Below are 22,286 nucleotides of genomic sequence, written 5' to 3' on the forward strand. Positions count from 1 at the left end.
TCCACAGGTTGACAAGGAGCATTGCATGCTTTTGGCTTTGCCATGCGGAAGAGATCACGCCGATGTGCTTCAGCATTCAAGGAACCTCCAGACCGGATTTATCACCTACCTGCAACAGAAAATGGCCGCCGGCATTGTGAATATACCCATTCCGGGCAGCGAGCAGGCGGCCTACGTGGTGCACATCTTCCCGGCATGCGATTTTGCTAATGAGAACCTGGAGCGGGCTGCTCCGGATCTCAAGAATCGCGTGGCCGAGTTGGCACACCTCCTGATAGTAATTGCCACTGTCTAAATCGCAGAACAGGCAACTCACTGATAAAAACAAAAGAAATAGAAGAGACAAACTAAAAAATTACCGGATGTTAAACCCCACGGAAAAATACAACAACCAGAAAGAAAAAACCATCAAAAACAAGATACGCTCTTCTAGTATTTTAAGTAATTTTAAATAGCGGTTAAACAAGCAAAAGTTTAAAAAAGCAAAGCAAAACGATACAAAAAGAACTTTAACAAGCAGAAACATGCAAACTTTATTGAATAAATAAATGCAAGAGAAGCAGAAGAACTTTGAGGCCAAGATCACATCTAACCGTAAAGAGACCCAAACAAAGCGAAAGAAATCCCTTAAAATCCCGACACTTTGAAAGCTGAAGCAAAACGATGAATATTTGTCCAAATTAGTTATTTAACTTTTCCTAATTTAAAAACATTAACAAAAAGCTTGCAAAGTATCGTTAAGTTTGATCTCAAGAAAGAAAGTTTTATTTTTGCTTAATTTAAAATGAAAGAAACACGTAAAAAAAAACACGAACACCTACACATGCAAATTGAAAGAAATGTTAATGAAAGCTTACAACATATTAACTGTTTACTGTACTATGCATACTACTACCCATACATAATATTAATATCCGATCCTATCCTTAACACGATTAAGTTTTGATTGGTGTATATCTTTCGACTAATTCGATAGGAAAGTTACTGCTCCGCGTTATACAAAGTTTCCGCCCCGAACAATCAGCCGTTTTATTTTAGACAGATCGGTTCCTTGGCTCTATGGAATGCCTTCCTATAAAACTAGAATATCGGGCCTGACATAGACCCAAAGAACTTCAGACGGGACTGTCGCCCATGCTGTTTAGCACAATTAGGTTTAGAGATGCGCCCAGAGGCTTTTCCTGATAGCATACACACACATACATTATGCATTACATTACATTATCTAGACGTGTATTTAATTATAATCAATATTTTAAGCCAAATACTTTAAAGTTTAGACACGTTTAATTCCGTGTTGTTACTTTCGCTCTGCACCAGAGTTTTTTCTATTCTCTTAAAAATCGCGATTGTTTTCGACTCGACGCTGACGGTCATTTTGTTTGTTATTTCCTACCTTTTGTTTCTATTTTAACTTTTTTTTTATTACCACCACCACTGCCACAAAACTAAATCTATAAATCACTGGTCTACATCTAAACATAGGCGTTACGATCTCCTCCCACTTATTAGTTATTGTGCGCGAAACTTTGTACAATGTTGGGTAGTTTCTGGGCCTCCCTTACGCTGACAACCCACAAGAACATTAACACATAAACATACCCCTCACAATATGATACAATAACCTATATAGTACCCTCTCTGAACACTCCTTAAACTTAATCGTAAGTTTTCACACGACTTGTAAATTTTGTGACCGACAGGATAATATGAAAAAGAAAACAAGAGTAAAAGAAACAAAAACAAAACACAACTGTAAAATATTTAAATTATTTAGACTCTAACAAGTATGAAATGTAAATACAGTTTAATTAGTGTTTAGCGCGTATTTAGTTGTATGTTTTAAAACTAAACTAAAGAGAAACAAACTGTACATTATATAACACAATTAATGATACGAAAAAAGAGAGATCAATTCTGCAATTGGTCACCCAGAAACAGTAATCGATAAAGAAAAAGTAAAATGCGAAAAAAGCAGCAAGTGAGAACACAATTTTCAAGTTGAAACAGATGAAGCGCTGTTAAACGTATGTTAATGTATAAGTTGTATGATTTAAGAGACTTTTTAGTTATTTTCTAAGTTACTTTGAAGAAACCGATTAAATTACAATTATTTCTTACACTTGGTTTTGTTTTTATTTTCGCCCTCCAGATTCTATAGGTTTCTTGGCCCGTAAAATAAAATCGAACCCCATAGCGAAATGCAACTTATACATACATATATACATTATATATATATAGATGTTAATGTTATAACTGTAATTAAATAAATTCTATACCTATGCAGTCGTTTTGGGTGTTCTTGGAAATTGAATTTGAGAGAGTAGTAAGGAGTTCGTTCTAAGTACGTTGTACATTGCTTATTCTTCTGTTCGCCTGGCATTAAATATATATATATATATACATTTGTTGCTTTCGTGTAAGATCCAAGCCATGAAAGTCGACTTCAAGTACCAGGCGAACAGAAAATTTCAGTAGGTTGACATTCGGATGAAACTAACGGCTATATTTATCACGCTTCCTAACGATCTTTTTCTACCGACTTGCTAATCTTTCTGTTCGCCTGGTATCCGGCGGTTTTTCAGTAATCTGTTTTTTTGACAGAAATCCGTTCAATAAATAAAAATAATATATTAAGCAGACTTTTGCTAATACTTCTGTTCGCCTGGTATCTCAAACAACGAGATCCATGAATTTGACTAAAATTTCTGCTTTACGGGGGTCTGTTACAAGGAAAAACGAGTACATTTTGGAGTTCAGAAACCAGGAGAACATAAACCAGTAGTAGGTATATTTGCTCCTTTAGCGTGAGATCCGAGCCAACAAGTTTTACCGAGTTTGATGAGCAAAATCGATTTAATGTACCAGGCGGACAGAAATTTCAGTAGGCTGACAATCGGCACAATCTAAAAGTTATATTCATCCCGCTCACGAATAACCATTTTGTACCGACTTGCTAATCTTTCTGTTCGCCTGGTATCAGGCGATTTTTCAGTAATCTGTTTTTTTTGACAGAAGTCCGTTAAATAAATAAAAATAATATATTGAGCAGACTTTTGCTAATACTTCTGTTCGCCTGGTATCTCAAACAACGAGATCCATGAATTTGACTAAAATTTCTGCTTTACGGGGGTCTGATACAAGGAAAAACGAGTACATTTCGGAGTTCAGAAACCAGGAGAACATAAACCAGTAGTAGGAATATTTGATTCTTTAGAGTGAGATCCGAGCCAACAAGTTTTACCGAGTTTGATGAACAAAATCGATTTAAAGTACCAGGCGGACAGAAACTTCAGTAGGTTGACATTCGGCTCAGTCTAAAAGTTATATTCATCAGGCTGATGAACAACCTTTTTCTACCGACTTGCTAATCTTTCTGTTCGCCTGGTATACGGCGATTTTTCAGTAATCTGTTTTTTTGACAGAAGTCCGTTAAATAAATAAAAATACTATATTGAGCAGACTTTGGCTAATACTTCTGTTCTTTTGGTATCTAAAACAACGAAATATCCATGAATTTGACTAAAATTGTTGCTTTACGGGGGTCTGATACCAGGAATAACGAGTACATTTTGGAGTTCAGAAACCAGGAGAACATAAACCAGTAGTAGATATATTTGCTCCTTTAGCGTGAGATCCGAGCCAACAAGTTTTACCGAGTTTGTTGAGCAAAATCGATTTAAAGTACCAGGCGGACAGAAACTTCAGTAGGTTGACATTCGGCACAATCTAAAAGTTATATTCATCCCGCTCACGAATAACCATTTTGTACCGACTTGCTAATCTTTCTGTTCGCCTGGTATCCGGCGATTTTTCAGTAATCTGTTTTTTTGACAAAAGTCCGTTAAATAAATAAAAATAATATATTGAGCAGACTTTTGCTAATATTTCTGTTCGCCTGGTATCTCACACAACGAGATCCATGAATTTGAATAAAATTTCCGCTTTACGGGAGTCTGTTACAAGGAAAAACGAGTACATTCTTTAGTTCAGAAACCAGGAGAACATAAACCAGTAGTAGGTATATTTGCTTCTTTAGCGTGAGATCCGAGCCAACAAGTTTTACCGAGCTCGATGACCAAAATCGATTTAAAGTACCAGGCGGACAGAAATTTCAGTAGGTTGACATTCGACTTTATCTAAAAGTTCATGCTCACGAACAACTTTTTTGTACCGACTTGCTAATCTTTCTGTTCGCCTGGTATCAGGCGATTTTTCAAAAATCGGTTTTTTTGACAGAAGTCCGTTAAAAAAATAAAAATAATATATTGAGCAGACTTTTGCAAATATTTCTGTTCGCCTGGTATCTCACACAACGAAATCCATGAATTTGAATAAAATTTCTGCTTTACGGGGGTCTGTTACGAGGAAAAACGAGTACATTTTGGAGTTCAGAAGCCAGGAGAACATAAACCAGTAGTAGGTATATTTGCTCCTTTAGCGTGAGATCCGAGCCAACCAGTTTTACCGAGTTTGATGACCAAAATCGATTTAAAGTACCAGGCGGACAGAAATTTCAGTAGGTTGACATTCGGCTCAATCTAGAAGTTTATTCATCACGCTTACGAAAAACCTTTTTGTACCGACTTGCTAATCTTTCTGTTCGCCTGGTATCCGGCGATCTTTCAGTAATCTGTTTTTTTGACAGAAGTCCGTTAAATAAATAAAAAAAATATATGTTAAGCAGACTTTTGCTAATACTTCTGTTCGCCTGGTATCTCAAACAACGAGATCCGTTAAATTGCTTAAAATTGCTGCAAATAAGATTACCCCCGTAAAGCAGCAATTTTAGTCAAATTCATGGATCTCGTTGTTTGAGATACCAGGCGAACAGAAGCATAAGCAAAAGTCTGCTCAATATATTATTTTTATTTATTTAACGCAATTCTGTCAAAAAAACAGATTACTGAAAAATCGCCTGATACCAGGCGAACAGAAAGATTAGGAAGTCTGTATGAAATGGTTATTCGTGAGCGGGATGAATATAACTTTTAGATTGAGCCGAATGTCAACCTACTGAAATTTCTGTCCGCCTGGTACATTAAATCGATTTTGCTCATCAAACTCGGTAAAACTTGTTGGCTCGGATCTCACTCTAAAGAAGCAAATATTCCTACTACTGGTTTATGTTCTCCTGGTTTCTGAACTCCAAAATGTGCTCGTTTTTCCTTGTATCAGACCCCCGAAAAGCAGCAATTTTAGTCAAATTCATGGATCTCTTTGTTTGAGATACCAGGCGAACAGAAGTATTAGCAAAAGTCTGCTCAATATATTATTTTTATTTATTTAACGGACTTCTGTCAAAAAAACAGATTACTGAAAAATCGCCGGATACCAGGCGAACAGAAAGATTAGCAAGGCGGTAGAAAAAGGTTGTTCATGAGCGTGATGAATATAACTTTTAGACTGAGCCGAATGTCAACCTACTGAAGTTTTTGTCCGCCTGGTACTTTAAATCGATTTTGCTCATCAAACTCGGTAAAACTTGTTGGCTCGGATCTCACGCTAAAGGAGCAAATATACCTACTACTGGATTATGTTCTCCTGGTTTCTGAACTCCAAAATGTACTCGTTATTCCTGGTATCAGACGCCCGTAAAGCAACAATTTTAGTCAAATTCATGGATATTTCGTTGTTTTAGATACCAAAAGAACAGAAGTATTAGCCAAAGTCTGCTCAATATATTATTTTTATTTATTTAACGGACTTTTGTCAAAAAAACAGATTACTGAAAAATTGGCGGATACCAGGCGAACAGAAAGATTAGGAAGTCTGTATGAAATGGTTATTCGTGAGCGGGATGAATATAACTTTTAGATTGTGCCGAATGTCAACATACTGAAGTTTTTGTCCGCCTGGTACTTTAAATCGATTTTGCTCATCAAACTCGGTAAAACTTGTTGGCTCGGATCTCACGCTAAAGGAGCAAATATACCTACTACTGGTTTATGTTCTCCTGGTTTCTGAACTCCAAAATGTACTCGTTTTTCCTTGTATCAGACTCCCGTAAAGCAGAACTTTTAGTCAAATTCATGGATCTCGATGTTTGAGATACCAGGCAAACAGAAGTATTAGCAAAAGTCTGCTCAATATATTATTTTTATTTATTTAACGGACTTCTGTCAAAAAAAACAGATTACTGAAAAATCGCCGTATACCAGGCGAACAGAAAGATTAGCAAGTCGGTAGAAAAAGGTTGTTCATGAGCGTGATGAATATAACTGAGCCGAATGTCAACCTACTGAAGTTTCTGTCCGCCTGGTACTTTAAATCGATTTTGCTCAACAAACTCGGTAAAACTTGTTGGCTCGGATCTCACGCTAAAGGAGAAAATATACATACTACTGGTTTATGTTCTCCTGGTTTCTGAACTCCAAAATGTACTCGTTTTTCCTTGTATCAGACCCCCGTAAAGCAGAAATTTTAGTCAAATTCATGGATCTCGTTGTTTGAGAGACCAGGCGAACAGAAGTATTAGCAAAAGTCTGCTCAGTATATTATTTTTATTTATTTAAAGGACTTCTGTCAAAAAAACAGATTACTGAAAGATCGCCGGATACCAGGCGAACAGAAAGATTAGCAAGTCGGTACAAAAAGGTTTTTCGTAAGCGTGATGAATAACCTTCTAGATTGAGCCGAATGTCAGCCTACTGAAATTTCTGTCCTCCTGGTTCTTTAAATCGATTTTGGTCATCAAACTCGGTAAAACTTGTTGGCTCGGATCTCACGCTAAAGGAGGAAATATACCTACTACTGGATTATGTTCTCCTGGTTTCTGAACTTCAAAATGTACTCGTTTTTCCTTGTAACAGACCCCCGAAGAGCAGCAATTTTAGTCAAATTCATGGATCTCGTTGTTTGAGATACCAGGCGAACAGAAGTATTAACAAAAGTCTGCTCAGTATATTATTTTTATTTATTTAACGGACTTCTGTCAAAAAAACAGATTACTGAAAAATCGCCTGATACCAGGCGAACAGAAAGATTAGCAAGTCGGTACAAAAAAGTTGTTCGTGAGCGTGAACTTTTAGATAAAGCCGAATGTCAACCTACTGAAATTTCTGTCCGCCTGGTACTTTAAATCGATTTTGGCCATCAAACTCGGTAAAACTTGTTGGCTCGGATCTCACGCTAAAGAAGCAAATATACCTACTACTGGTTTATGTTCTCCTGGTTTCTGAACTCCAGAATGTACTCGTTTATATATTATTACTATTTATTTAACGGACTTCTGTCAGTCCGTACTAACAGATTACTGAAAAATCGCCGGATACCAGGCGAACAGAAAGATTAGAAAGTCGGTGCAAAATGGTTATTCGTGAACGGGATGAATATAACTTTTAGATTGAGCCGAATGTCAACCTACTGAAATTTCTGACCGCCTGGTATCTTAAATCGATTTTGCTGTTTCTTTGGTATTTCTTGAAGGTGAAAATAAATTTATTTATTTCAGTTCTCTTAGTTCGAAAATCCGTTACGAGGTCGATGCTTTCGATAGGCGAACTGGCCGCTATCGTTATAATTTTGCCGATTAATCGTATATAGTCCACCTCTAAGAGTAGAAGAGGCAGAAAAGAAATAGTAGTAGATTGTTATTATACTTAAAAAAATAATTAAATTGAAAGAAAATAAACAACTAGTTTTAGGAATACGGAAACCTTGTAGATAATTGCACCATGGCGAGCCTAATACAGAAGAGTAAGCTAACCCGCTTTTGTTTATGTTTCGTGCGCTTTACCGGGAGCAAGATATTTGTTGTGTAACTATGTACATGTGTTAAATGTTTACTTATTTGTTGACTCTCTTTTGATTGCCAGGCCTTCCGCTGACCAAAACCAGCACTCCGGCGCTGCAGTTCCTCCGCTTCAGGGGCAAGATCAACATACAGCGGCCAAAGGAGCCCCACTACGAGCGTGCCCGCGTCATTGCCGTCACCCATCCGAAATATCCTGAGCCACCAAAGGCAAAGAGCTGCTTCAAAACGCGTGAGGAGCGTACGCAGCAGCAGCTGGAGAACCCCTACAACGAGATCATCGCCCGGGAAGTGCGCAACTGGCTGGACCACTCCCGTCTGGTTGCCGTTTTCCACCTCAACTCCATTACAGCCGACGAAATATTCCGCGTGCGCGTTCAACTGCACAAACAGAACCTGCACCTGAAGTCCTACGGCAGCAAGATCATCGGACAGGCGGTGAAGGGTACACGCTACGAGGCTATCCTGCCGTTGTTTCACTCCAATCACTGCATTGTCTTCTCCCCGGACCAGCAGAGGACTGCCACCCTTCTGAGGATCACTCGTAAGGTGCCGCAAATGGTCCTTCTAGGTGGCATCGTGGAGGAGACCTTGGTCAGCAGGAACCAGCTGGTGGCCTACGCCCAGATGCCAGGCCTGCAGGCGGCGCAGGCACAACTGGTCCAAACCCTTAACCAGGCAGCTGGTCATCTTGTCCAGCAATTGCAGGCGCATCAGAACAGCTTCGTGCAAGTCCTTGATGTCCATGCAACGAAGAAGGCGGAGCCGGAGTCAACGGAGGAGTCCAAGTGAAACAAGTTTGTTAAATAACAAGAAAATCGAAAATGTATCCTTTGTCTTTCACTCTAAGCTAGCTGCTAAATATCTGTTAACTTTCGGCATGATCTGGTTCTCACTTTCACAGATGCAGTATGATTAAATGTGCTAATTAAAAATTGTACAATATTCAATGTACTGTCAAGAAACTCAAAAAGTGAAAACCATACAAAGCCGATATGACTAGGTTGCACTTTTCCAACGGGGCCTAAAACTTCTGCTGGAATGATGGCGTCTGTTGTGGATTCTTCGGTGGTGTCGCTCAGGAACTGATGGTTTGGTGCCAACGCTGCCTACAGTTGAAGGCGAGGTTGGCCAAGGCCTCTGCAGCGTCCAGTTCGTCCTTGTGATGGAGCACGAAGCGGTCACTGCGAGTAGTTGCATCACTTGCGAAGATCATTTGCCCGCAGCTGTTGCTACTGCTGCTTTTTTGCCTGGAATTAATAGGATTTAATATCACAAAGAGCCCTGGTAGTCATGAACTACGTTACCTGCTCGTATTCCACTCGATGTGATAGTTATTCCTGTTTGGCGTGAATTTCGCCGCACTCTCCAGCCACTTGTTGAGTTGCGTGCCCGGTTGACTGGCCGCTTCCGCCTTGGAACTATCCCGCAGGTACTTCTCCATCATCTGATGCTTGTACTTCGCTTTGCCCCCCATCTGTACTTCGGACAAAATTGGTATCCGTTCGGACAAGCTCGTAGATTCCACATAAAAATTGGGCTGATACGGGGATGAGGATTCATTGTTGGCATTGCCATCGCTGCCTGTGCTGTGGCTGGACAACTCGTCGTCATCGTCGCCTTCGTCATCCTCCGCGCGACACGAGTGCATCTCCTCTTCCCAAATACTATCCTCCGACGAGATGCTGAATTGTTCCACATTGCCCCTCGCATTGTGGTTATAGTTCTTGATCAGATGACCCCACGACTTTTTTGCCTTCTCCCGCTCTGAGTTCTTCAGCTTCCTGCGCCAGTTCGCGAACCAATTGCAAATCTGGGTGTAGGTCAGACCAGTCTCCGCAGCAAGCTGTTTTTTCTCCTCCCTGCTGGGATAAGGATTCTCGCGGCGACGAATCAGCCAGTCCTTCAGCATCCTCTTGATGTCGGGCGTAAACAGACGCTTGGTGGCTCGCATAGGAGGCTGGAGATCCTCCGGTGGCCAGGCGCGTCTGGAAAAGTGCACAGGGAAAATAGTTAAAGTCTAGACTATTTACCAAAGAACCCACCTGCTGTGACGACGATTTCGTTTGGGCCGCGTTGACTTCTCCATGACGGTCTGAAAACAAAGAACGTGAATAAAAACTGGCACACCATGGCTCATCGCATATTTTTTAAAAATACCCTGTAAGTCCATTTAGTTTCAGTGGGTGGCGCTATTTCTGGCCAACGGATTTTCATGTTTTTTGGTTCTGAGGCTGTTTTCTTTATATTCCTGCTCTCAAATTAACAGAATAAATATTTTGGTTCTCACATCTAGAGAGATCGAGAGCAAGATTTGGATACTACGGCAATCCAGAGAAAGTTTACTTTTCGTAACAGATGTAAGAATCTGTAAAGGGCACCGTTTTTCCTCCCACGACTGCCCAAAATTAGTATTCATGCCAAGGTGGGAGAGATAGTTGTTCATGTTTTCCGAATTCAGTTGAAAAATTCATTGATAAGATCAAAAAATCATGTTTTTTCTTGACCGAACTGTACGAAAATATATTTATATTCGAGTTCCTAAGTGTGACAATGACCAGGTATTTCATACTTAGTGGGCGTGACCCTTAAATGACATTTTTGGCTTCTCCGACATTTGGAAACTTTTGGGAAAAGTCCAATTACTCAGAGGATGCATCACTTTTGTTGACATTCTCAGGCGATTGTGGTAACATGAATTATATAATTCAAACCTAACACTATTGACTTATTTTTCGGCACCATAATAAATTAGTTTACATTTATTTAAACCTCTTTAAAACTTAAACCATTTAACTCTTCGGTTCTCCAATAATATCTGCACCCACCTGTTTTTGGCTTATATTTTCTGATTATGTTTCGTTATATTTCAGAAATTTGAAGGCGAAGAGTGTTTGTGCTTCGCTCGACGTTCTGGGGCAAACTGATCTCCGAGAAAAGTTTTCAAAACAGTTCGAAGAGGAACGGAGACCAATGTATCATACGAGTGGGGGGCTTTTAATCTATTTACAAAACACAACTAGATATGTGTGCTTATTTTAAAATTATCGCAGTTTTTCGTCATGGGAAATCGGTGAGAATCGAGAGAATCTAAATTGATCGTGCTCTGTTGTTTGCGAATTACTTTTACTCTCGATGGGATATTCTGTGGTGGGGTTGCGCTGGGTCGGTGGCCATGACGTTTTTTAATTATGTCGCTAGTATTAATACATGTTACTTATACAATTTCGTTATTGCTTTACTTCAGTTTCCTATTTACACAAAACAGTACTTATCATTATGTTATTAGAATTATCTTTCTAGTACATTTAAATTGTGAGGGCGGCAATATACCAATTGTTGGTTTTGTAGCCGGATGGGCTTTGTGTTTGGTTCCAGGTGGAATTGTAGTCTAGAGCCAACTTTTATTAGCCCCGACTGCTTCTTTTGAAGAAGAATATTAAAGTTGCATCCACCCCTTTCCGGTGCGACTAAAGCCATGGAAAGGCCACATTCCTCTGATATAGCCAAAACTTTAATTGTGTGGGTGGCTACTCTATCTTTTATATGACGCTGATCCATGCGTACATTTTTCAGGAATCGCCGAAAATCGTCGGCATAGCCTCCTCTTAAAAAGCGTTGATTTAGCTTTAAATTTACTTTCGGTGTAATTGGTAAGTACTGCTTGGGACTTTCCTCCGGCACAAGTTTGATAACTGGAGAGAATTCCGACCAACTGGCTTTCAGGTGCTGGGAACATGTTGACAAACTGGTGTTTTCCTTAGAATCTTGTTGACTGCTGTTAGTTGCGGTCTTTTTCATCGCCTGCCAGGTTAAATCAAATACCTTCGGATTGTTTCTGCGGTGGGAGGACGCGGACTCCACCAAAAGGTTTCTTCCATTGACAATTGGTGAGTTAAGGTCTTTGGCCGTTTTCCCAGGAGTATGGGATGAAGGGGTTACTTTGAGCTCCATATTTGTGACCACGGTAGGAGTCGTTGAGGATTTCTGGACCACAAGGGGCAAGGCTTTGGCTCGTCGCTTCGTTCCCGGCCAACTGGTGTTAAGAAGTTGGGAACAAGATAAGACACTCGTGTTTCCGGGAGCATCCGGTTGACTTCTGGTAATTTCAGTTTTTTGGAGTGCCAGCCAGGATGAATCAAACCTGGACAAAGTACTTCTGGGACGAAGGACTGCGGCTTTGACCAAAACACTCCTTTTATCGGCTCTTGGTGCGTTAAGGTCGTTTGGTGTAGGGAGCTGTTTAATCCTTGGAGCTTCACTATCCGGGTTGTTCTGGTGATCGTCGACCTCCGAGGGAAACGTAAGTTTACGTTTGGAGCTCATACTTCATTAAGGAGGACCACATTAGAAGTACATAAATATCGATGCATGGATGCTTGTAAAATGGCGCTCACATTTATACATTTTGATTTCTTTTGTTTTTGTAAAGTAAACAAATATAAAACATTGTATGATCACATATCGGCATTTTTTTTAGGAAATTTTAGCTGGGGCTCGGCAGTATATCCATTTTTCAGTATTTAATTCCAATTTTAATACCACCAAAGTTAGTGCTTTCCAGCACTGCAATTACGGTTTTGCGCACAACCTTTTGAATGCTAGATCTTTAATTGAACTTCGCATCGTTGTTCGATTTTCTGCTCAGGAAGACTGATGAAAGTACTTCTTAGTAAACAATTTAAAATATTTGTTGTCCAGAGTTGCCGGATAGCAGAAAACCAAATCAGTGCAACCGTATTGCGGTTCGTAAAAGATACCATCGAATAGGCAACGCTGACAAGTAATACGGTTAAATTTAGCACCTTTCACTGGGCAATTGTTTATATCTGAAACGTAATAGCGCAGCGCAGGGTTAATTGGACAATAGAATTCGGAAAATTGCCGGCAGCCATGAACGAATCGGTGCGCTACGACCGTTGTCAACAGGTGCAGCTGGGCGTCCTAAGCGAGTCGCAGGTGTCCTCCGTCGGGGAGGACGTCCCTAGTCTGCCTCCGCAGGGAACGGGCAACGTAAGTGTCTCTGACTCGCCCCTTGTGTTTTTTGTTTTCGCCTGACTCATTATTTTATTGGGGCCATTACGTGTTTTCGGATACTACCTCCACAGATCCTGTTCACCCACGACGGCGTGCTGCTGAAGAAGGCCAGCGCCGAGCACATCGCCGACCTGAACACGAGTGGCTCCCTGTCACTGGTGGAGTACTCGCGGACCTCCGCGGATTTGCCACGCAGGAGACTGCTGCTGGAGTGGCAGCCCAACGACAGCATCATGATTGCGGACGACAGTCAGGACCAGGGGGACTGGGCCCTGGTGGACAGGATTTCCGGACGAACTCGCACCACCTCCGAGTGTCGTGCTTTCAACACGAAGCCCAGTGAACCAAGTGGCGTGGCTGCCACCCGCTCCCGGATCATGCGCGTCCATCTGGAGGATTTGTCCTCCGTTGAGGTCCGCCATCGCGGACAGACCATCCGCTTTATGCGCAAAGGAGCCGGTGGCCTGCACAGCGAGTTTTTCTTCCAGCACGGAAACGCTGACCTCTTTGTGCGCTCCATGCGCGATCAGCACTTCATCGAGACCGCTGAGACCAGTCGCAGTGGCGGCGAAGAGTACGCCATCCTGACCACTGAGAACCAGAAGCTGAGAAAGACTTTTGCCGAGCTTGACATCGGTCAGATCAAGGCGAGCCATTTGCCGCGCGAAAGCTGGTTACCCAACAAGCTGGTGGGGTTTCTAGGCAACATTCCCGATTACGTGCAGCCGCCTTTCCAGCGCTCGCCTAAATCTCGTCCAGGAGCACTGATCACCGGCGATCGCCAGACCTCACCGGACAACTATCAGATCATAGGACTAAGTGGGAGCACCAATAGTGCCTGTTCATCGAACGGACAGAGTCGTGGGGGCAGTGCGGACAAGTCCCCGGCCGACAGTGAGCTGGATAACCTAAATGCCCAGGACGAAAAAATAGTCAACAATTTGCCGGATCGTCAGCGAGTTGAGCGAGGTGAGTTTTCGACGAACCTATACCAAAGTTCCGTTATTTCCTGTCCCCTAAACGAAAGGTTGACTTGATTGTTATAATCTCGTAGCCGAAAGTTCATTTTTTTTGGTAATTTAAATTTTATCAGAAATACTTCTTATTGAAAATGCAATAATCAGAATCAGAACTACATGAACTTAATGACTTACCCTTCTTTTACAGGCCCTCCTCTCACGGAGACACAGTGGCTGGAGTTCCAGACGCCCGACGGTCGAATTTCAGACAGCGTCCGCATCAAGGAGCTCATCTTCCGTGGCGGCATCGTGCACAGCTTGCGGGCAGAGGTGTGGAAGTTCCTCCTTAACTATTATCAGTGGTCCGATACCCAGGTGGAGCGGATCGAGCGCCGTAAGCAAAAGTCAATTGAGTACTACAATATGAAAGCCCAGTGGCTGGCCATGACGACGGTGCAAGAAGCGAACTTTTGCGGCTATCGGGAGCGCAAGTGCCAGATCGAGAAGGATGTGAAGCGCACAGATCGGTCGCTGCAGTTCTTCGCCGGCGAGGATAATCCCAATCTAGCTCTGCTGCAGGGTATCCTTATGACCTACGTGATGTACAACTTTGATCTTGGCTATGTTCAGGGAATGTCCGATCTGCTTGCGCCCATTTTGGAGATCCAGGTGAATGAGGTGGATGCCTTCTGGTGCTTCGTGGGCTTCATGGAGCTGGTGTTCACCAACTTTGACATGGACCAGGCGGGCATGAAGACTCAGTTTGCCCAGGTCCGTCGCCTGATCGAGTTTGCCAATGCTCCGCTGTTCAACTACATGCGATCCCACGATTCGGACAACATGTACTTCTGCTTCAGATGGCTACTGGTGTGGTACAAGCGGGAGCTGAGCAACGAGGACGTCCTTAAGTTGTGGGAGTGCCTGTGGACTCGGCTGCCATGTCCAAATTTTCACCTGCTCTTCTCTGTGGCCATTTTGGATCAGGAGACGAGCGTGATAATAGAGAGTCAGTATGAGTTCACAGAGATCCTGAAGCATGTCAACGAGCTGTCTGGCAATGTTGATGTCCAAAAGACCTTGCAGATTGCTGAGGCCATTTACCTGCAGCTCAAGGCCTCGGAAACACTTCCCAATGACATCCGTTGCATCATAGGGGAACCACTTCTGCCAACAGCCGCCGGCGAGGAGGTTGACGGAGGCTTGGTAGATGAGGAGCCTGCCTATTCGGATGATGGCTTCGACGAGCTAGTAAGGGAACTCACTCCCGAAGAAAAGCTCCGCCAGCAACATTTACTGGAAGAGGCCTGCGAACGATCCCTCTTTCTGCAGTTTCACTAGTTCGAATGGGAACACCTCGTACGGACACCTGGAAAAAACAAAGCCAAAAGCCCTTAGCAAAGCATGCGCAAATTACACTGCCCTTCAATATTCTTTGCTAAAAAGATCATGTTTGGGGTTGCCATTTAGAATCCCAAAAAGCTGGGAACTCATATAAATTTCCTGTTAAAGAAAAGGCTCCTTCGAGGAACCGAATTTGTCCATCTAACTGCAGGTTAAATATATCAAACCTCAAATAATATCAATTTTTCGTGTTCAACACGAACATCCCAAAAAATTATGTTTTTAGTAAAACAAAAGCTTATTTGTAGGGCAGTGTTATCTTAGACTCTAAGACTCAAAGTTTACCAACGCATCGAAGCAAAGCGAAGCGGGCCAAGTGCTTTAACTGCTGATACACATATTTATATAATGTATACTATACATACATATTTGTACGTTTTTGTAAATATTGTAAGTTCTTTCCCTTACCCTAACAGCAAATGACTTTCCCTATTCGATCACCCCTAAGTATACCAAAACAACTTTTTTAATATATATTAGATTTAGTTCTCGTTTTTGTCGAGCTCGAAACATTTGAGATATCCCTTTGTTTGGTTCAACAGAATTTTACATGCGCAGCTTTTGTTGTCTTTTTCTAAGTTTACTCAATTACTGTGAATATACATCGATTAACAAGTACATTAAAATTGCGTAGTAAATTTAAATACAACACCGAATTGCACACAAAAAAAAAACACGAATAGTTCATCTTTTACTGGGAAATATTTTATTTAGGGGTTTATCAACATAAAGGTCACAACAGAACGGCATAGCACGTCGAAGCGACGATCGACCGTCTGGAACTTGTATGCTCTTCGACCAATATCACTTAATGGTACACACATTCCAAATTAGGAAGGAAGAAATAAGTTAAGATGGAAGATTTATACCTTTATTTGATTAGATCTCAAAGTGGTTTATCTGTTAAGGTTTGTTCGGTTATTTTAAGCTTGTTATTTAAATCAGGACTTGCTTATGTACCAACCGAATTTTGCAAGGCTTTGAGCACCCCCTATAAATTTATACATGGTATACAACTCACCTACGACACACTTGAATTGGTAGCGTCCCAACCGATGATATTCATTCTTCTTCCATCCAATGAAATTCATTATTTTTCTTCTTCCACAATCATTCGTCTTCTTGCATCCAATGATAACTCACATTTCGTTTTAATTTTTTTAAATTTATTTTTTATATATTTATTTATCATCAATATCAATAGTTGATGCTCGCTTGTTACTTGCTGTTGTTGCTGTAGTTGCTTCTTCTGGTTGATGTTTTGCTTTTGTTTGTTGTTCTGCAGTTATATCATAATTTTAATTAAGAGTTATACTTACAAGTTAAGTATGCAATATATGTTGGTTTTTTGTTTTGCTTTCTTCTCTTTTTTGTGTGTGGCTTTGATAACGTCTCTAAATGAATTGTTCTCGTAAAGTGCGAGCAAAAGATATCCATAATTTCGTTTACTCAACTGAATAATTCTGCAAAATGCCCTAGTTATAGCATAGCTCCTCATCAAACGTGCAAGATTCATATTCTCCGATTCTCAATTACATTAAAATTGATTTAATTAAAAAATTCTATTTTTCAATAAACATTTTTCCATTTGTTTTGTTATGCGGCATGTCTGCTTATGGGATTTTTGTTCTTCATGAGACGCACGAGTGCATTTTAAAACATACAAATTACAAATACATGAAATTAAAAGACACACTTGAACGATTGATTCTTGCCTTTAGCATTCCACTCCTTTCACATTCACTAATTACAAAATTAAAATTATCAAAATTACACGCAGTTGTCGTGGGACACACAGAGAGAGTAGAGAGAACAGTATACAATACAACATAGTGGGTGGTGGAGGTGTGGAAAATGATTCAGTATAAGAATACATGGTGCCTTACTATATTAAAAACGGTTAAGCAATGCGAGAGCCATTTAAATATTATAAATTATGTACAGGTATCATATATAGAGACTTTGCATGTGTGAGGACAGCGCAGGAAACCCAAGTATCTGTTTCTCGTTTTGTTGTGTATGGATATATAGTCTATTATGTAAACATTCTTGCTGTCGCTTATTAATTATGTGTGTGGTTGCAATAATTTAAACGGATAATCTTTATGCAGCAGCACTTTGCTTCTCTCGTTACAATTAAATTATAAGCGCTTTTTAATTATGTTCGTAACTGTATGAATATTTAAGCAGCCAGAGGGAGGGTGGCGATTGACTTATCAAGCTCATTTATGCAGCAGATGAATCTTGAGTAAGCCATCAGCTGGGGACGGCGCCGTGCCCTCCAATTCAGACGGAGTTGCAGCAGTGTCTAATTGCAGAGCCCCGACAAGCCCCCATCCACTCCCTCTGCATTGGCTCCTAACCTCTATATATAGTTTATATATGCTTCTTATACTTTACACAACTTTAAGCTTAAGGGATCTAGTGGTAACAGTTAGCCTAGCATTCAATCTTCGCCTCGATCTCGTTTGCATTCGCTTCTGCAACTTGTTTCTCGTCATCTTCCTGTCCTTGATTTTCTGCTCCGGTTGTTGTGGTGGCTGTCTAGTGGTGGTGGTGGCTCCTCCTCCCCGTAATTTTCTCCTGCCCTTCGGAGGAGCCATGTCATCCTGCTAGCGCTGGCGCTCGGATCTGCGCAATACTCATTCGTTCCGTTCCTCCGCACCTGACTCGCTTCCTGTGGAAAGATTTAGCGTGCTGGCATCCGCTGAGGAGCGGGTGTGTCGCGTGGATCGGAGCTCCCGTCGCTTCTCAGGCGGTTGTCCTTCCACGGAACCAGATCCCTGTTCGTTTCCAGACCTCGGACGCTTCAGGCGATTTGAGGAGCGACGATTCTCTTCGGCAGCCGCTGCTGCAGCCGCTGCGGCCGCCGCAGAACTGGAGGATGAGCCACTCAGATTAGCCGCTGATGTATTTCCAGCAGTGTCCAAATCCTCCACGCTTCCCCCATGACTGCTGCCTGGATTCGCAGCAGCCGGCTTCTTGAGTATGGGTTGTATGATCAACTCATCGGCTTCTTCATAGGGAGGCGGTAGTTTAGCTGCGTCCGCTGCATTAGTGATGGTTAGCGAGATGCGCGACTCGGAGCGCTCGGAACGCTCGCTGCTAGTGCTAGCTCCGCTGCTTATGGGAGGAGCTATGGTTATTGTGGTTTGACTTGGCAGATTTGCTGCCAGTCCCGCAGCAGCCGCTGAGCTAGAGGAGGAGCCTGATCCACCTCCAGAGGCATTAAGGGGAGTCAATGTAACCTTATCCTGTTCCGCAGACATGGGCGCTGGCGTGGAGCTGCTGCTGGAGCTGCTTCCGCCTCTTAGACTCTTCTCTATGCTGCTCATGCTGGCTCCAAGATTTAAAGGTAGTCCTGCTGCAAGGGCAGCTGCAGCCAGTTCCTCCTTTGTGGGGTGCATATCGCCACGAGAGCGTTTAGAAAGCGCCTTCTGTTGTTGTTGATGTTGTTGCTCTGCATCTAAAGCTGCAGCGTAGGCAGCTGCTGCTGCGTTTGCTGAACTGGACGATGCAGATGATCCACCCGACGAGGAGGTAGGTATTAGGGAGATTCCCGATCCCAGGCCCAGCGTCTTGGTGTAATAGTCCATCTGTTGTTTGAAGGCATCCTGTTCACGCTGTCGTTTAGAAGACGAATGGCTGCCGCTTCCTGAGGTGGAGGAACCTCCTCCACCGGCTCCTCCTGCAGAGCCCCCAGTTAAGCCAGCCAAACTGGCTAAAGAACCAGGACCACTCAGTGGCAACGATCCGCCAGCAGCCGCCATTGCCTGGGCAGCCATCTCAGCCAAGAAGGCTTGTGAAAAATCACTGGACATTCCAGGGATTTGTGGCAGTTGCGCTGCCGCCGCCGCTGCTGCTGCCGCAGCTTTCGAACTCTTGCTTGAGGATGTGGACGTTCCCGTATTTGAGCCGGATGTCGATGGCATTTTACCCTGCGAGAAGGCCTGCAGGGCGGCTAAATCGGTGGGCAGTGCTCCGCGGGCCAGACTCTCGAACCACTTTTGCTGTTCCTTGGCCTGAGCGTTGGCTTCACTAGCTGCCTGGCTGCTTCTCTTGCTCGAAGATGAGTTACCAGCTCCAGAAGAGCTGGGGGTCCCGGGCAGCGGCGGCATTCCTAGGGAGCTCATCAATCGAGTGGCCTGCGCCAAATCCATGTTGCTCATGCGGCTTAGCGACTCGAGAAGATGCGGATCCGCACCTGGCATGAGTAAACTGCTCAGTTGAGCCATGTCTGCCGCTGTGGGCGTTGTTTGGGATTGGCTTCTGCTGCTTGACTGCCTGCCACGTCCGGATCCGGATGCTGAGGTTGAGGGCGTGGTCACTGTGCTGGCACTCCCTCCCATACTAGCCATGGCGTTCATCAGACTTGCTGCTGAGTTAGCAGTTGCTGTGGCGTTTCTCGACTGAATGGACTTCGATTGCGATTGATGGGACTTAGACTGCGTGGAGCTTGTGTTCGACGCGGATGAGGTGGCTCCATTTAGCAGGTTGTACTGCTGGGCCAGCTGATCGTATGCGGAACCAAGACCGCTGGATCCCAGTGAATACGGATTCAGGCCACCTAATCCCATGGGCGGATACAGCAATGACGGATTCGGAAATAGGAAGGGGAATCCTGCAGCCAATTGGGACGCAGAAGCTGCGGCGTTCTTGCCACCAGCTCCGCCAGACGATCCTCCAGTGCTAGCGCTGATAGCAGCCGCCAATTGAGCGGCTTCATTTTGTGCCTGTTGCTGCTGCTGTTGTTGCTGTTGCTTCTTCTTACTGGCCGAGGAGGATGAGGAAGCAGCGGATGAGCCACCACCCGACTGTGACTGCGACTGGCTCTTACCGGAACCCGCTCCTCCGGAAGCACCAGTCAATCCGCCAAGAGTTGGTCCGGCAGCAGCCATGAGCGCAGCCAGCGACTGGGTGTCCATCCCCGCCAGATTGCCCAATCCTCCCATTCCCGCCAAGCTGGCAAACAGATTCATGTTGTTCAGGTTACCTAGTCCAGGAATATTACCCATTCCGGGCATTCCTCCGAATGACATGGATAGCAGCGGATTCTTCGGGTCGAATGCAGCCAGTGGATTCTTGGGATCAAACGCTCCTAGTCCGGGAAGATTGGCCAGCAGACTGGGATTAAGACCGGCGAGGGAGCCAAATTGTAATGCAGCTTGATCCAAGGCAGCTGATGCCGCCGTTTGCTGGCGGGATGATTTTTTGGAGCTGCCAGAGTTCCCTCCCGCTGGAGATTGGGCTGAAGATGATTGTTGCTGTTGCTGGGTGTGGGACGAGGACGAGGCGTTACTCGAGTTGGACGACGGCCGACCGCCGTGCGACTTTACTGCCGAGGAGCCGTAGCTGCTGTCCATTGATGTGGGTTTGGGTGACGGTGCTGACATGGGATTTTGCATCTGTTCTAGCCACTTTGGATCCACTTCGTAGTTGGGGTTCTCAGTGAGCCTGTGATGAAAGATTGTATTAATTTCAGGGATAAGTTTTGGTTTATATTAACGGAACACTCACCATTGCATAAGTCGCTTAAGTTGCGGCGCTTTGTTACCTCCCAAACGCTTGCCAGTCTGTTTATTGATCACTGGTACAGGTTCCTCTCCTGTCAGGTTCTGAGGCCCAGCCATCGAATGTTGCTGCTGTTGCTGCTGCTGCTGCTGCTGCTGCTGTTGTTGTTGCTGCTGCTTCTGCATCTGAGCGGCACTCGAAGATTGCTGCGATGAGCTGCCTTGCTGGCGGTTTGAGCGCCGGCTGTTGGCACTTCCAGAACCACTTGCTCCGCCACTGCCCACGTAATCAATACTGAGCTGGTCGCCCAGTGGACTTGTCATGTCTGACAGCCACTTGTTGACCTTGACGTCGTGCGGTGAGTTGGTTGAGAACTTGGAGCTGATCTTCATGGCCTGCTCCATCTCGGCCAGCATGTTTTCGTACGCCTTTCGTTGGGCAGGCGGAAGGAACTGCATCATCTTCTGCTGTTGCTTGAGGAACGTCTGCGGATCGGTGGCCATTGTCTGGGCCAGCAGGGCATTTAGACTGTCCTTGGAGGACAGTCCTCCCATTGCCATGTTCTGCAGGGCGCTCAGCCCGCTGCCGCCGGCACCTCCGCCGCTGGCCGATGAGCTTCCTCCGGCGCCTGATCCTCCGCTGGACGATCCGCCCTTGGACTCTGTAAAAGATAGATACATTCGATTAGTGGGTAACTCTTGTGGATAAGTGCCAATCCTCGGGCGGTGAAAAAGTAAAAGCGCAGAGACTCAAACTCACTTCCGGGCACTGTGGTAACAGTGATGGTAAAGGGTTTCTGGTTGGACTGCTGGCTGGCAGAAGATTGCAGGTTTGCTGGCGTCACTGAGACGCTTGGCGGGATCTGTGGCTTTTTCGAGGACGGCAGCGATGGGTCAGGGAAAGTCTTTTGTTCCTTTGCTGCCGATAAGCCGAGCACGATCTCGTCCAACTTCTTGCGCTTTTTCTCCTTGCCAATCACAGGCTCTTCAATAGTCTGTAATAAAACAAAGTTAAGTGGTGTAATTTATTTGAAGGTTATAATTTAAAAAACCGATTTTTGTTTGAGAACTGCAGGAAATAAAAACTTACGCAGTTATTCTTTTTCATCAGTTTGTTAAGGGTGTCGTCCAGTTTGCTCTTGCTGCCCATTGAGGGAAAGGCGGAACTTAGCGCAGCATGCACACTGGACTTCTTGGAGGGCATAGAGAAGTCTTGAACCTCACTCAAATCGATGGCTCCCGCACTGGAGGCCGACTTCAGCATCTCAGTCATGTTCATCTTCGGCAGGCTGCTGCGAGTAAATTTCAAATATATAAGTAAAACATGAAATGTAATAACCTATTTTGGCGAACCCACCTTGAGGAAAGATCCATTGGTGCGCCCATAGAGGGTGGAGGTGTTTTCAGGGCGGGGACAGCTGGCTTGCTAAACTGACCAGAGGACTGTCGCGAGAGCGAAGCATGTTGATGGGCTGGGGGCGGCTGCATGCCACTCAGGGCAGAAGAGTTACCTCCTCGACCACGACCAGAGGAGCCTGTCAAGGCTTCCATGTTGGCAATCTCACTCTCCCAGTCTTTGGGGGCCACTAAAATAAAAATAAGATTAATTAGTAAAGGAAAAGGTAC

At 43.9% G+C, this 22,286-nt stretch overlaps 6 protein-coding genes across 20 annotated transcripts in view; 3 read left to right on the top strand and 3 right to left on the bottom strand.

Annotated features, from left to right (window-relative positions):
* Positions 1–2,122, top strand: part of spen (split ends) — a 58,647-nt gene extending 56,525 nt beyond the window's left edge. For all 6 annotated transcript variants that reach the window (XM_017079007.4, XM_017079025.4, XM_017079016.4 and 3 more), the window contains one exon: positions 8–2,122. In XM_017079007.4, coding sequence (XP_016934496.2) covers positions 8–295 — 288 coding nt within the window. In that variant the 3' untranslated portion in view covers positions 296–2,122. The remainder of the gene's footprint in view (positions 1–7) is intronic.
* Positions 2,123–7,538: 5,416 nt separating this feature from the next.
* mRpL10 (mitochondrial ribosomal protein L10) lies at positions 7,539–8,582 on the top strand. Its single transcript, XM_017086625.4, has 2 exons — positions 7,539–7,698; positions 7,818–8,582. Exons 1-2 carry the CDS (start codon positions 7,677–7,679, stop codon positions 8,543–8,545), a joined length of 750 nt encoding a protein of 249 aa, XP_016942114.1. The 5' UTR covers positions 7,539–7,676; the 3' UTR covers positions 8,546–8,582.
* On the bottom strand, positions 8,552–10,719 carry LOC108018987 (homeobox protein Mohawk). 2 transcript variants are annotated; one of them, XM_017086605.4, is made up of 4 exons: positions 10,582–10,719; positions 9,799–9,848; positions 9,061–9,741; positions 8,552–9,003 (listed from the first exon to the last, which is right to left on the bottom strand). In XM_017086605.4, the coding sequence occupies exons 2-4, from the start codon at positions 9,840–9,842 to the stop codon at positions 8,832–8,834; spliced, it is 897 nt and encodes a 298-aa protein (XP_016942094.2). In that variant the 5' UTR covers positions 9,843–9,848; positions 10,582–10,719; the 3' UTR covers positions 8,552–8,831. The 2 variants fall into 2 exon arrangements, with proteins under 2 accessions (XP_016942094.2, XP_016942086.2); XM_017086597.4 differs by lacking the exon at positions 10,582–10,719 and adding an exon at positions 9,914–10,346.
* Positions 10,720–10,729: 10 nt separating this feature from the next.
* LOC108018971 (uncharacterized) lies at positions 10,730–12,421 on the bottom strand. The gene has a single exon (XM_070999562.1). It carries the CDS (start codon positions 12,077–12,079, stop codon positions 11,045–11,047), a length of 1,035 nt encoding a protein of 344 aa, XP_070855663.1. The 5' UTR covers positions 12,080–12,421; the 3' UTR covers positions 10,730–11,044.
* Positions 12,422–12,551: 130 nt separating this feature from the next.
* On the top strand, positions 12,552–15,667 carry Tbc1d15-17 (TBC1 domain family member 15/17). The gene is made up of 3 exons (XM_017086566.4): positions 12,552–12,766; positions 12,862–13,759; positions 13,958–15,667. Exons 1-3 carry the CDS (start codon positions 12,647–12,649, stop codon positions 15,085–15,087), a joined length of 2,148 nt encoding a protein of 715 aa, XP_016942055.3. The 5' UTR covers positions 12,552–12,646; the 3' UTR covers positions 15,088–15,667.
* Positions 15,668–16,675: 1,008 nt separating this feature from the next.
* kis (chromodomain helicase DNA binding protein kismet) overlaps positions 16,676–22,286 on the bottom strand; it is a 43,705-nt gene continuing 38,094 nt past the window's right edge. For 6 of the 9 annotated variants that reach the window (XM_017077558.4, XM_017077572.4, XM_017077543.4 and 3 more), the window contains 5 exons: positions 22,018–22,246; positions 21,751–21,949; positions 21,421–21,655; positions 20,668–21,322; positions 16,676–20,604 (listed from right to left, as the gene is read on the bottom strand). In XM_017077558.4, coding sequence (XP_016933047.2) covers positions 17,793–20,604; positions 20,668–21,322; positions 21,421–21,655; positions 21,751–21,949; positions 22,018–22,246 — 4,130 coding nt within the window. In that variant the 3' untranslated portion in view covers positions 16,676–17,792. Of the gene's footprint in view, positions 20,605–20,667; positions 21,323–21,420; positions 21,656–21,750; positions 21,953–22,017; positions 22,247–22,286 lie in introns of all 9 variants that reach the window. The other 3 variants (XM_017077550.4, XM_017077565.4, XM_017077528.4) reach the window with 1 other exon arrangement.

This window comes from Drosophila suzukii, chromosome 2L, assembly GCF_043229965.1.
Source record: "Drosophila suzukii chromosome 2L, CBGP_Dsuzu_IsoJpt1.0, whole genome shotgun sequence".
NCBI classification, from domain to species: domain Eukaryota; kingdom Metazoa; phylum Arthropoda; class Insecta; order Diptera; family Drosophilidae; genus Drosophila; species Drosophila suzukii.